Source organism: Eulemur rufifrons, chromosome 29, assembly GCF_041146395.1.
Source record: "Eulemur rufifrons isolate Redbay chromosome 29, OSU_ERuf_1, whole genome shotgun sequence".
Classification (NCBI taxonomy): Eukaryota; Metazoa; Chordata; class Mammalia; order Primates; family Lemuridae; genus Eulemur; species Eulemur rufifrons.
This window is the reverse complement of record NC_091011.1, coordinates 14,818,866-14,833,443: the sequence shown is the minus strand read 5'-3', so window position 1 is coordinate 14,833,443 and position 14,578 is coordinate 14,818,866. Positions and strand designations below refer to the sequence as shown.

Here is a 14,578-nt window from a genome sequence, read left to right as displayed (position 1 = left end):
TCAAACTCCTGAGCTCAAGCAATCCTCCTGTCTCAGCCTCCCGAGTAGCTGGGACTACAGGCATGCACCACCATGCCCGGCTAATTTTTTTTTTTATATATATTTTTAGCTGTCCATATAATTTCTTTCTATTTTTAGTAGAGATGGGGTCTCGCTCTTGCTCAGGCTGGTCTCGAACTCCTGAGCTCAAACGATCCGCCCACCTCGGCCTCCCAGAGTGCTAGGATTACAGGCGTGAGCCACCACGCCCGGCCTATTGCAGACTTCTTAACTGAGACCTTACAAGCCAAAAGGGATTGGGGCCCCATTCTTAGTCTTCTCAAACAGAAAATGGCCAGCCTAGAATTTTGTACCTTGCAAAACTAAGTTTCATTTATGGGGGAGAAGTAAAGACATTCTCAGATAAGCAAACAATGAGGACATTTGTCAAGACCAGAACTGCCCTGAAGTAAGTACTCAGAACTTTGTTACACATGGATCAGCACAATAGACACCCACCAGTGTAAAATCACCCAAAAGCTAAAGGTCATAGCCTGGATACCACAATGGTTCTAGAGGTAAAACAGAGTAATAAAGTTCAACTCAACAGGATGAACAGAAACCCACCCCACTTATCAATTCTTTCAATAAATGTGAATGGCTTGAAATCCCACTCAAGACACATAGGCTGGCTGAATGGATAAAACAGTACAAGACAAGTATCTGCTATCTCCAGGAAACACATCTAACCCAGAAGGACTCATTCAGACTCAAGGTGAAGGGATGAAACACAATATTCCATGCAAATGGAAACCAAAAGAAAGCTGATGTAGCCATTCTCATATCAGATAACATAGACTTCAAATCAGCAAAAGTAAAGAAAGACAAACATGGTCATTATATAATGGTGAAGGGAACAATTAAAGAAGAAGACATAACAATCCTAAATATTTATCTGCCTAACACAGGAACATCCAGATTCATAAAGCAGACCCTACTTGATCTAAACAAAATAAGTAGCCAGCACCATAATATCTGGGGACTTCAATATCCCACTGACTGAGTAGGACAGATCCTCCAAGCAGAAAATAAGCAAGGATACAATGGATTTAAATAGAACTCTTGAACAAATGGGTCTAACAGGCATTTATAGAACATTCTACCCAGGAACCCCTGAATATACATTCTTCTCATTAGCTCATGGAACATTCTCTAAGATTGATCACATCCTAGACCACAAAACATATCTCAACAAATTAAGAAAAACAGACATTATACCAATTATGCCATGTATCTTCTTAAGCCACAGTGGAATAAAATTAGAAATCAATTCCAACAGAAATACTCAATTCTAGACAAAGTCGTGGAAATTAAACAACCTATTGCTGAATAGTTATTGTGTAAAGGAAGAAATTAAGATGCAAAGGATTCTTTGACCTAACTGACAAATGGACCCAAGTTATCAAACTCCGTGGGATTCAGCAAAAGCAGTCATGAGAGGAAAATTCATAGCCATAAATGCCTACATCCAAAAGACAGAATACAAACAAATAACAATCTAATGAACCATCTCAATGAATTGGAAAAGGAAGACCAAACCAATACCAAACCCAGTAGAAGAAAAAAAATAACTCAGGTCAGAGCAGAGCTAAATGAAATTAAAAAAAAAGAATTATACAGAAAATTAATGAAACAAAAAGTTTGTGCTTTGAAAAGGTGAAAAAATTGACAGGCCTCTCACTGTATTAACTAGAAACAGAAAGTAAGGGACCCTAATAAGCTCAATCAGTAATGAAAAAGGAGATATACCACTGATACCACGAAAATAGAAAATATCATCTCTGAATACTATAAAAATCTCTATGCACATAAACTTGAAAATGTTGAGAAAATAGACAAATTCTTTGAAATGCACAACCTCTTTAGGCTCAATCAGGAAGAAATAGAACTTCTGAACAGACCAATATCAAGTAACAAAATTGAAGCAGTAATAAAAATCCCCTAACAAAAAATTTCCCATACCAGATGGTTTCACAGCTGAATTTGGTAAAATACAAAGAAGAGCTTGTACCTATACTGCATAAATTATTTCATAACAGAGAGAACTTGTTCTATGAAGCCAATATCACCTTTGTACCAAAATCAGGAAGGGACACAAAGAAGAAAACTACAGACCAATATGCCTTGTGAGTATGGATGTAAAAATTCTCAATAAAATCCTAACAAACTGAATTCAGCTGCACATCAAAAAATTTAATCCATCATGATGAAGTGGGCATGATACCAGAGATGTAAGTATGATTCAACATACACAAATCTGTAAGTACTATTCATCACATAAATAGAAGCAGAAACAAAGACCATATGATCCTCTCAATAGACACAGAAAAAGCATTTGACAAAATTCAGCACCTTTTAATGATAAGAACTCAACGAAATAGGCAGAGATGGAACATACCTCAATATTATAAAAGCCATATATGACAAAGCCCCAGGCAACATCATACTGAATGGGGAAAAATTGAAAGTATTCCTGCTTAAAACTGGAACCAGACAAAGTTGCCCACTGTCACCACTTCTGTTCAACATAGTGCTGGAAGTTCTAGCCAGAGCAATCAGGCAAGAGAAAGAAATCAAGGATATCCAAATGGGGAAAGAAGAAGTCAAACTATTGCTCTTTGCTGACAGTATGATCTTACACGTAGAAAAACCCAGAGATTCTGCCACAAGACTCCTGGAATTGATAAATAAATTCAGAAAAATCTTGGGTTACAAAATTAACATACACAATTCAGTAGCATTCCTATATGTTAACAACAGTCAAGCTGAGAATCAAATTAAAGACTAAATATCATTCACAGTAGCAACAAAAATAATGAAATACCTAGGAATATATTTAACCAAGGAGGGGAAAGACCTCTACAGGGAGAACTATGAAACACTGAGGAAGGAAATCACAGAGGATGTAAACAAATACAAATACATATCATGTTCATAGATTGGCAGAATCAATATTGTTAAAATGTCTGTACTCCCCAAAGTGATTTACAGATTCAATGTAATCCCCACTAAAATACCAATGTCATTTTCTGCAGACCTAGAAAAAATAATTCTACCCTTCATATGAACCAGAAAAGTCCCTGAATAGGCAAAGCAACCATAAGTAAAAAGAACAAATCAGGAGGCACCACTTTACCAGACTTCAAGCTATACTATAAACAAAACAGCATGATACTGGCACAAGAACAGAGACATAGACCAATGGATCAGAACAGAGAACCCAGATATAAAACCATCCTCATATAGCCATCTGATCTTTGACAAAGCAGACAAAGAAATACAATGGGGAAAAGAATCCCTATTCAATAAATGATGCTGGGAAAATTGTATAGCCACATGTAGAAGACTGAAACAGGATCCGTACCTCTCACCACTCACAAAAATTAATTCAAGATGGATAACAAACTTAAATCTAAGGCATGAATCTATAAGAATTCTAGAAGAAGAGGTTGGAAAAACTCATATATATATGTCATTGTAGGCAAAGAATTTATGAAGAAGACCTCAAGGCAATCACAGCAACAATAAAATTGAATAAATGGTACCTGATTAAATTAAAAAGTTTCTGCACAGCCAAGGAAACAATCAATAGGGTGAATAGACAACCTACACAATGGGAGGAAATATTTGCATGCTATACATACAATAAAGGGCTGATAACCAGAATTTATAAATAACCCAAGCAAATTACCAAGAAAATATCAAGCAACCCCATTAAAAAGTGGGAAAAAGAGATGACCAAAAGCTTTTCAAAAGAAGATAGACTAATGGCCAATAAACATACAAAAAATGCTCAACATCTCTAATCATCAGGGAAGTGCAAATCAAAATCACAGTAAGGTATCACCTAACTCCAGTGAGAATGGTTTTTATCAAAAAGTCCCAAAACAACAGTTGGTGGTGTGGATGCAGTGAGAAAGGAACACTTATACACACTGTTGCTGGGACTGCAAACTAGTGCAACCTCTATCAAAGTAGTATGGAGCTACCTCAAAGAACTAAAAGTAGACCTAGCATTTGATCCACCAATCCCGCTACTGGGTATTTACCCAAAAGAGAAAAAGCCAGTTTATAAAAAAGACACTTGCACTTGAATGTTTATAGCAGCACAATTCACAATCGCAAAGATGTGGAAACAACCCAAGTGCCCATCAATACATGAGTGGAGGCCAGGCGTGGTGGCTCATGCCTGTAATCATAGTACTCTGGGAGGCCGAGGCGGGTGGATCGTTTGAGCTCAGGAGTTCAAGACCAGCCTGAGCAAGAGTGAGACCCTGTCTCTATTAAAGAAAAACAGAAAAAAATTAGCTGGAAAACTAAAAATATATAGAAATAATTAGCCAGTCATGGTGGCGCATGCCTGTAGTCCTACCTACTTGAGAGGCTGAGGCAGGAGGATTGCTTGAGCCCAGGCATTTGAGGTTGCTGTGAGCTAGGCTGACACCACGGCACTCTAGCCCGGGCAACAGAATGAGACTGTCTCAAAAAAAAAAAAAAAAAAATACATGAGTGGATTAATAAAATGTGCTATATGTATACCATGGAGTATTACTCAGCCATAAAAGATGGTGAACTAATCCTATTTGCAACAGCTTGGATGGAACTGGAGACCATCCTCTTAAGTGAAGTATTGCAAGAATAGAAAGACAGACACCACGTGTGCTCAGTATTAAATTGGAAGTAAATGATCAACACTCACATGTACATATAGTAGTAAAATTCAATGGAAATCAATCAGGTGGCAAGGGGCAGGAGGGGATGGGTAAATTGACATCTAATGGATATCTATCTGGGTGATAGACACACTTGTAACTTTGACTCAATCTGTACAAAAGTAATTCATGTAACGAAAAGGTTTGTACCCCTGTAATGTTTTGAAAAAATTAAAATTAAATAAAATCAAGAGTAACAATAAAAAAATTCATAGTTATTATTTTAAGCTAATAATAACTTAATGTTAGTTGTTGTAGAAATACTGCACTTTTTCTCCACTATCCCTTCCCTACATCTTTTTATATTGCATATTCCTTAACAAATTATTTTAGTCATTATTTTTTATAGTTTTACATTTTAACCCTCATACTAAAGATATAAATAGTTTACACACCATTCTACTACAGAATTAGAATAATCTGAATTGACTATATACTTAATTTTACTAGTGAGTTTTAGACTTTCGGATGTCTTTGTGTTACTCATTGGTGTCCATGTCTTTCAGCTTGAAGAAGTCCCTTTAATATTGCTGGTATGGCAGGTCTGGTGGCAATGAATTCCCTCAGCTTTTATTTTTCTGGGGAAGTCTTTCTATCACCTTCATTTCTGAATGATAGCTTTGCTGTGTACAATATTTTTGGTTGCTCGTTTTTTTTTTCTTCAACATTTGAATATATCATATCATTCTTTCCTGGCCTATAAATGTTTCTGCTAAGAGGTCTACTGCTAGGCACGTTGGAACTTTATTATGTTATTTTCTTCTTTTATTGTGGTGCTTTCAGAAGCTTCTTTTTGTCTTTTATCTTTGACAGTTTGACTATAATATATCTTGTTTTAGTCTTATTTGGATCAATCTAATGGGAGGTCTTTGACCTTCTCATATTTGTATACTTATGTCTTACTCCAGGTTCAGAAATTTTTGTTACCATTTTTAAAATGTGCTTTCTATCCCTTTACCTTCCTCTACTTTCCTTTGAACAGCAATAACTCAAAGATTTTCTCTTTTAATGCTTCCTGATAAATTTATTAAGCTTTCTTATCCTTTTTAATTCATTTTTCTCTACTGCCCATATATATTCAAATAACCTGTCTTCAAGTTCACAGATTCTTTCTTCTCTTTGATAAATGTTGTTGTTGATAGTCTTTTTTGCATTTTTATTTTTCAGCTCCAGGATTTATTTTTAATTTCTTATTATTTTTATTATTTCAATCTCTTATTTCTTTGATAAATTTCTAAATTGTATTTCTCTGTATTTTCTTGAAGTTCATTGAGCTTCTTTACAATGGCTATTTTGAATTCTTTGTCAGGAAGTTCATTCATCTCTATCACTTTAGGGCCAGTCATTGACACCTTATTTTGTCTATTTGGTGACATTATGGTTCCCTGATTGTTCTTGATCCTTGTGGTCATGTATTGATGTCTACATATTGAAGGATTAGATTATTTATTACAGTCTTCACAGTCTGGCTTTGTCTGGTAAAGTCCCTCAACAGTAAGACTGTCCAGAAATTATGAGCAGACCATCTTTCATGGTCCCTAAGCCCATGACTGCTTTAGCTGTTGCAGTACTGGAATATGTCATAAGTCTAGAACCACCATGGCCAGTACCATCCACTATTCAATCCCTTGGATTTTTCAGCTGGTGCAGCAGCTGGCTGGAATCAACCTGAGGAAGATTCAACTAGAGCACCAGGCTGTGCAATGAAGCTAGCCAGGGATTCAAGCCTGGAAGACCTGTGGACTATTTCCTGCAGTGTGGTGGTATTGGCTGGTTTTTCTGAAGTGGTGCCTGCATTGGCTGGAATGCAGAAGAACCACTGAGATCTGTGTGCTTGTTGCTGTGCGCTCCACCCTTGTTCTTTGTTTCTAACTGACCTCAGGTGGTGTAAACCTGTCAGTACTCCCAAAATTTCCTGTGGGATAAGACAGGAGGGAGCCTACTATGAAGGATCCCAGAATGGTGGGGAAGCTGAATTTCTACCTTCAACTCTCTTTTCACACTGTAGAAAATGTGGATCCAGGAGAATTCTCTGTGTGTAGCACTGTGCTAGCTTTGGAGAGGAGTAACATGGTCAAAGAGAACTGCTCCACTTACTGTCTGATTGCAGCTTTTCTCAGTTTTTGTGGTTCAACAGGATCTCCTTAGCCTTACTCTCAAGTTCTTGGATATTTATGGTGTTGGTGTTGCCTGCGAATAGTTGCTAGCCAAATTTCTTTCTGGGGAATTTTCCTCCATCTTGCTTACATCACTCACAAACAATGGATTTTTAAGGTCCTTTGAATTCCTGAGCTCTTATGATTCTCTGTATAGCATAGGAGGTCCTTGAATTGAAATGTCGTGTTTTAAGTATTTGTTTATTAGTTAGTTGTTGGGATCTTGAAATTTATTTTCCTCAAAGCATGCTCCTATACAGAATTTGGGGAGCAGTCTACAAGAAGAGGGAAGAAGAGATGCTGTGATGTTCTATTTGAACCTAAGTTCTCAAAATTGTCTTTCTTTTCTTAACCTCAGTGTCTGATTGCACTTAGTCTCAGTGAGATTTTAGGAGAAAATAATCCACCACACTAATTCAAGCTAATGTGATCAAGAGCCTTTTATTCTTCCTAAATAGTCATATATTCATTCACTCAGTAAATATTGAGTGCCAACTATATTCTAAGTTCTGAGGATATAATAGTCAACAAACAGTCCATTTCTTTAGTGTGAAAGAAGGTAGTGATGCTGGGGAAGCAGACAGTGGAATGGATGAAACATACCTAAAATTGGTGACTTGTTAGAAAGAGAAAGATTGGAGGCAATATGTTTTTAACCAGCTATTAACATAGTCTGAGTGTGAAATGTCAAGGGCCAGGACTGTGATACTAATAGTTACAGTGGAAATGGAGGGAAAAAACTTAAACTTTGAAAAGTTGATTCTACAGGACAATTATATATAAGTTGTAAGAAATTATGAAGAGGAAGGAGTTTCAGAATTAGCCAAGGGTGGGAGTTCAGCCAAGGGAGGAATACTAGGTTTATGGGGGAAATTGAAATCATAAAATCATCCATACGCATGTTACATTTATGAGGATAATAGTGCATCTGAGTGGAATTATCCTATGGTAACTAGAAAAAGGGAACTGGGGAAAGAAAGAGCAGGGATGAAAATATAGATTTGAGTGTCATCTGTATACAGATAGCAAGACTAAGTGCGTGAAAGAGAGCAAAGAATATTGGGTCTATCAAAAGAATTAATAAAAGAAACAATAATGGCCAAGGAGGTATTAAGAAAACCAAGAAAGTGTACTGTCACAGGACCCAAAGGTAGAATAGTCAAAACAGCATCAAATACTACACAAGGAGGTAGGATGAAAACAGTGAAAAGAATATTGGATTTGACATTGGTCACTGGGGACCACTGGAGACCATGTAAGGAAAGGCATTTGTGACCAGCTCAGATTTCAAAAGCTCGAGTGTAATGTTGGATTGAAAACAGATAAATAGGATAGAAACTAAATGTCAAGAAAACTTTTTTTTTCAAATGGGAACTTTATTATTGATAAATATGGACGATATTGATAGAGAGGCAAATTTGAAATGCACCAGAGGAAGAGAAAGTATTGCCTCCTGTCAAGTTTCTTTATCTCTAATATCATCTACATCGGCCTATTCCCTGTATCAGTGCTGAGTGTATCAGTCTGCTGCTTAAAGACCTCTCTGGGTTCCTTGTTGCCAGTGGAAATCCAATATCCCTAGCATAGCAAACAAGCTACTTTGCACTCTGGTTCTAACCTCCTTCTCCCATTTTATCTTCTGCCACTCAGGGCACAGGTGATTTCAGATTCTTTCCAGGCTGGATCTTTGTACACATTGTTCTCTCTGCCTGGATGATCCTTCCTCTCATCTTTCACATGGAAAATTCTAACTTGTCTTTCAACACCTGGCTCAAATGTCACCTCGTTTTTGAGCTCTTTCCCGCCTCCCTAGGCCCACTGCAAACCTCCCTCTTTGGTGCTTCAACTGTGAGTTGTTCCTTCATATCTTTGTCTCAGCATCCTGCATTGTAATTCATCTGTTTCCATAGCTGTGTTCTCCATTAGACTATATGATCTCTTAACAAAGGGACTGTCTTTTTTTGTTGTTGCAATCTCCATGGTTAGCACAAAACAAACTCTTGTTAAAAGCATCAGGAATGAATGCGTCTTAATGTAAGGAAACATACTGAGGTATATAAAATGAAAGTGAAGAAGCGTATTAGTACAATAAATGAACAGTTTCACCTCTGGTCCTTTTTTTTTTTACCTGTCTGTGACCATATATAATGTATACAATATGTGAAACTATGGATTTTGAATGTATTCTGCTACAGTCATTAAGTATTAGAAAGTGGTTTGAAAGTTAAGCAGTCTCAGCTTCAAATGTGACCTCTGCCTTTAAAAGCTGTATGAATTTGAGTAAGTAAATTTCTCTCAACCTGAGTTTCCTGTTTGTCAAATGAGGATAACTAGTGTGGTTGTGAAGATAAAATTGACAAAATATAGACTAAACAATTTAATAACCAGGATTTGGTTATCACTAATGTTACAATTATTTTTGACTCCCACCTTCATGGCTGTGATCACTTAGTTTTTCTCTGGTCTTGGATTTGGCTCATTTGAAACTTTAATCCATTCTATAAAGTGAAGAGCTTTTTGTTCATTTCCTAAGTTAAATTTTGATGTTAAGACATTTAAACTCAAGTCTATCTTTATGCAGCAGTGTTTCATCTACCTAAATGATGCTATTCGATTAATAATATTCATTCCCAGAATCAAGTAAATTCACAAAAATATAGAATTAAATGTATGGGCTTATTTAGTAAGTTGCCAAATAAGTCTCAACTGTTTATGAGTCTCCAAATAACTTCCCAGGAGAGGCCCTAGCTTCAAGGTTTGGTAAGCTGGATCTAAGGACACCCTTTTTGTCTTATCTTCAGGAATCTATTGCCCTGAGTGATTTAGATCAACTCTTTCCAATTTTTTTTGGCAGAATTTTTGTGGTTAATAAAAACATGTGCTTACATCTTTTTTGCATAGATAAAGGAAAGGATTCCACATCCGATTTAGATCAAGAGATAGATTTTGAGAAGAAAATGATGGATATGTCCCCTGGGAGCAGTGGAATGCAGTGATGTTCCGTCTCTGACTGATTGAGTTCACGGCATTTAGGAACCCTTCCACACCCACACCCACGCAAAGACACAAACAGTGGTCACAACTGCAGCTTCATAGGCTGCCTCTTCCCCTAGTCTCATTTCCAAAGTGCATCCGTTGTTTTCCATAACATGAAATAAATCCCTTTCTTTTGCCCAGTGGTGAAAAGCTTATATAAATACTAAAACTTGAACTATTCCCCTGAGTTTTCTATTGGCTAACCTTCAGCCATGGGTTTGTTTGGATATTGACATGCATTTTCTGTGCAGATATTTCAGGCCACTTGGATGAGTCCAGTGGTGATAAATTCACTTGTCTTGAAAATTTATAAGACAGCCATTATAACACTCCATTTGTGAAAACTTAAATAATTGACACCCTGGTTGAAAAGACTCCAGGTTCAAAGTTTCTCTTACTCTTTCAGCATATATCATTCTGATGATATATATCTATATATATTTTAGGAAGTCTTGGCCAGGACATAACTTTAACAGTAATCAAAAAGAAAATATGAATGTGAAGAATTGATTAGAAGCAAAGCATTTAACCTTGCCTTATGGTATTCCCATGAAAGAATTCTTTTTCAAGATTTAGAAGTGAAGTATTTTATTCTCTACTAAATAGGGATAGTTAACATTCTGAGCTGAAATTAAAATGAATAATAAAAAATCTTTGTCCATCTATTGGAGAGAAAATGGATGGAATTATATTTAAAAATAAGAATTAATGCTTTGTGTATAGTAGGCAATCAGCAAATGAATGTGTGAATAGGATTAATTAGATTTCTAGTGAAATATAATGTTATCTTCATTAAAATATTTATTATATCATTATGTAAAATTTTATGTGATTGAACATCATTGTTCAAATAGTACCTATCTTTTAGAGCTGTGGTCCCCAACCCCCGGGCTGCAGATTGTTACCGGTCCATGGCTTGATAGGGACTGAGCAGCAGAGCTCCACCCCCCGCCCCCACCTACCCGTGACCATCTGCATTCCCATCCCCTCCTACCCACCATCTGTGGAAAGATGGTCTTCGATGAAACTTAGGAACCTGAGAGCCACACACAGCAGGAGGTGAGCAGAGAGCAAGCAAAACTTCATCTGTATTTACAGCGGCTCCCCATGGCTCACATCACCACCTGAGCTCCGCCTCACCCACTTCACCTCCCCACCACCGTGCCAAAATTGTCTTCCATGAAACTGGTCCCTTGTGCCAAAAAGATTGGGGACTGTTATTTTAGAGGATACATTATTTCCATTTTTTCTTTTTATGTCTTTTTTTCTCCTTTATATATTAAATGATGATCAGAGAAGTGTCCTCCAAGTATTGATAATATTTTTATCCTTTTTATGAAAATGGTGAAAGAAGTACATTTCTCTAACATAATTTCCTATGAAGTGTGAAGATTTGCGGCTAATTCTAATTCTCTTAGAGCTATGCATCTAAGAGAAATGCATAGATGTCCATGAAATACTCAATATTCTACTATAATTCCATGAGTTTTTCCCTATTAGTAAAACATTTTACCTGATGACATTGTTTTTAAAAAGTCTCTTTGATCACCTAGATTATTAATTAACTAAAAATAATTTACTATTTTAACAATCAACAATTCTGAAATCCTTCATACATTAGAGACTATGATTGTGTTGAGTTGTCCCTAAAGAGCCAAGATTTTGTTTACGTGTTCACTATCTTAACAGAAAAAAATATAAAACAATAAATTTTATTAATGAATTAGTTCCCCTTTCCTTAAGACCTCATAGAGAAAATAAAGGAAATCAAGTATGCTTTTCTGTGAAGTATGGTTTTAAATTATATTGGAAACAAAACAGATTTAAAGGACTTGGATGAATTTGAGTTTTGTGGGCTAACCTGAAATTATCAATCTTTGCATGCCTAGGGTTGTTCTAACTAGTAAATTGCAGTGCAAATAAATAAGTAGCTAAGGCTGTTTTTAAGCCAATGGTTTTGGCTGTTAATTCTTATGTACTTTTCACATAGCTTTCTTTTAAAACAGCTATATTAGTTTATTTTTTGTTTTGAAGAATAATTTAGTATATCAGTGTCTACTCTAACCTGATATACTATAGCTGAGACCTCAAAAGACATTTTGTAAGACTTCGTGCTCAAATTGCAATGATATTGTTATTATATTCATAAATTGCTCAACACCACATTTGGAGCTGAATTAATACCATTTTCCATACAATCTCTCTTTTCCAAGGGACTCTGTTAAAGAATACATACGGATAGAAATAGGAGAAATTACATCTCTAATGGTGGATTTTTAAACACTGGGACCTGGGTGGCTACTCTCACCACTACAGGGCTGCTCAGGTCATTTCATATAGATAACCTTTCAAAACAAGGAGTAAAGAAAGACTAAGAAGCATATTTTGTCACTATTGGTTGTTTGGAAAGAGGGCCACATGAGAAAAGAGGTTGTATTACATTCCTTAGAGTGTAAAAATACATCCTTTTTTTGTCTGTTCCTAGGTTTGAAGAAGAACTGACCAGCAAGTGGTTATATCTCTTTGAAGGCAGTGGAGTACCATATGGCCCAATCAACAACTTGAAGAATGTATTTGCAGAACCCCAGGTTTGTTTTTTGAAGTTCAGCAACACAAGAATTCGCCTCTCTTTTCTATCCAGATTGATTTATATAAAAGTATGTGAGTCGTTGATCTTAAGCTTAAGTTACGTAACATGATTTTTCACAATTACATTAAAATTATTTGTGGGTCTGAAATAAAAAGAACCAGAATTTAGAACTTACTATCTACAATCATACTTTTGTGTCTGTCATATTTAACATGTTGTATTTCTTCATCAGCTACTACATGAAGTTTCTGAGGTCAGGGCATTTATTTTTCCTGAAAAGCAGAAATATAGACAATTGAGAGGTTGGGGTTAGGTGCTCAGAGATCATTCTTTATAGAAAGAAATATGAGAACTTTAATAGTTACAGCCCACCTCTGATCATATAGCTATCTTAAAATATACAAAGCAAGTCATATTTAAGTCTTAAAATGAGATAATTTTATATGCTTTGATTAATGTGTGTTGTTCATGAGGCATAAATCATACTTGAACAGCTACTTGTGCTATATATACAGTGCTTACGAGGCTCCTTCTTGGGCCCAGGAAGAGGGGTCACATGAAACAAATTTCTTTTATAACATTGTTCAAATGATTATTTTTAGATGATGTCAAAATAGTAAGTTTTGATTTTATTACTTTAATATAACTACAAGCAATTTACCATGTCTCAGATTCACATGTTAATCCCAAAAGGTAGAGGGATTCCATTTTTCTATGATGCTTTTGCTATGATTATTCACATATCTTACCAGTTTCCAGCATTTCAAAATTATAGGTTTTTTTCCCTTGGGTTCTTCGTATTTATATAATGGCAGGTTTTTCTTTGAAATGGATTATTGAAAATGGAATACACCTTTTGAAGGAGATGAACTTTGTTGGAAAACTGATCTCTTTAACTTTGGTATCTTTATTTTACATGAATATCTGTTTACAAGAAAATTGAAATGTATTTAATTCAATAGTTACAATATTTATGGGGGGAAAAAGAGTGAATGAATTCAGGAATTCTGATTTATACTATTTTTCTGCCAACATTACGAGTATGGCAAGGCTTTGCTCATAATAAAACTATGGTTAATAAGTATTTGAGATAAGGAGGCCCACTTGGTATGAATTTATCTGAAAGGGACTCAACAACATCAGTGATTAATGCCTGGTGACTCCTTGTTATGAAGTAGCAGTGTGCACACCCTAAATGTAGACCAGAGGGCTGGTTTTTCTAATTTCATAATTGAATGAGGCTGAACTACCGTATTAAGCTGTTGTATATTGCGGTGTGTAGGATATCACATTTACTTTAATCTGAGCACACATTTCTCTGGAAATGTTTCCTAAGAGTTTTTCCACAGCATTTCTGTTGCTCCATCTGTGTTTTATTGGTGATAAAGGCACCAAAGCAAAGAATTATTTTTAAACCTCACTGGGTACATTTTAACATTACCTATTTTTTAGGCTTTGATAAACAAAGATTCAAGGTCCCACCCACTACCTTAAAATTGTTCACTTTATGGGCTGGTTCAGAGGGAATATAGGATAATTAAGGTGTTAATACCTAATTTTCTCTTGAAGTTCAGTTTAATTACTTTAATCTTTACATCTCAACTCTTTTAGAACTGTAAACAAGTTTTTATGATTGGTCTATAACATATTTTTAGTCATTAGCCCACTTTCTAGAATGGAAAACATTGATATTAACTAAGCCAGGATACCAACTTTTTGTACTACTGCAAAGTCTCTACAAACTGCCCTCTTTTACCACCAAAAAGTGGATTCTAGTTGTTACAGTTCTAACATCAAAAATACTTAATCATACAGTGATAGTTACTGACAGTTGTACCCTAGTAGCAAGAGGATAGTTGTTCTCTTTCATAAATAATTTCATTCTTTTTTGGGATTTACATACTAAAATATATGTATATAATTTATCTGGATTTCTAGAAAGACTAGAGAGTAATGTACTAGTATTACATTTTAAAAATAGGCAAAGATGACTATGGAAATTGTTAAGTGGGACTATTCCATATAAGAGGTAAGGGCACTGTCTT

The 14,578-nt window shown here is 35.7% G+C and overlaps 1 protein-coding gene across 4 annotated transcripts in view; it reads left to right on the top strand.

The window, feature by feature from the left end:
• Nucleotides 1-14,578, top strand: part of SUGCT (succinyl-CoA:glutarate-CoA transferase) — a 676,753-nt gene that overhangs the window by 306,789 nt on the left and 355,386 nt on the right. For all 4 annotated transcript variants that reach the window (XM_069461618.1, XM_069461617.1, XM_069461616.1 and 1 more), the window contains one exon: nucleotides 12,429-12,531. In XM_069461618.1, the coding sequence (XP_069317719.1) occupies nucleotides 12,429-12,531 (103 nt within the window). The remainder of the gene's footprint in view (nucleotides 1-12,428; nucleotides 12,532-14,578) is intronic.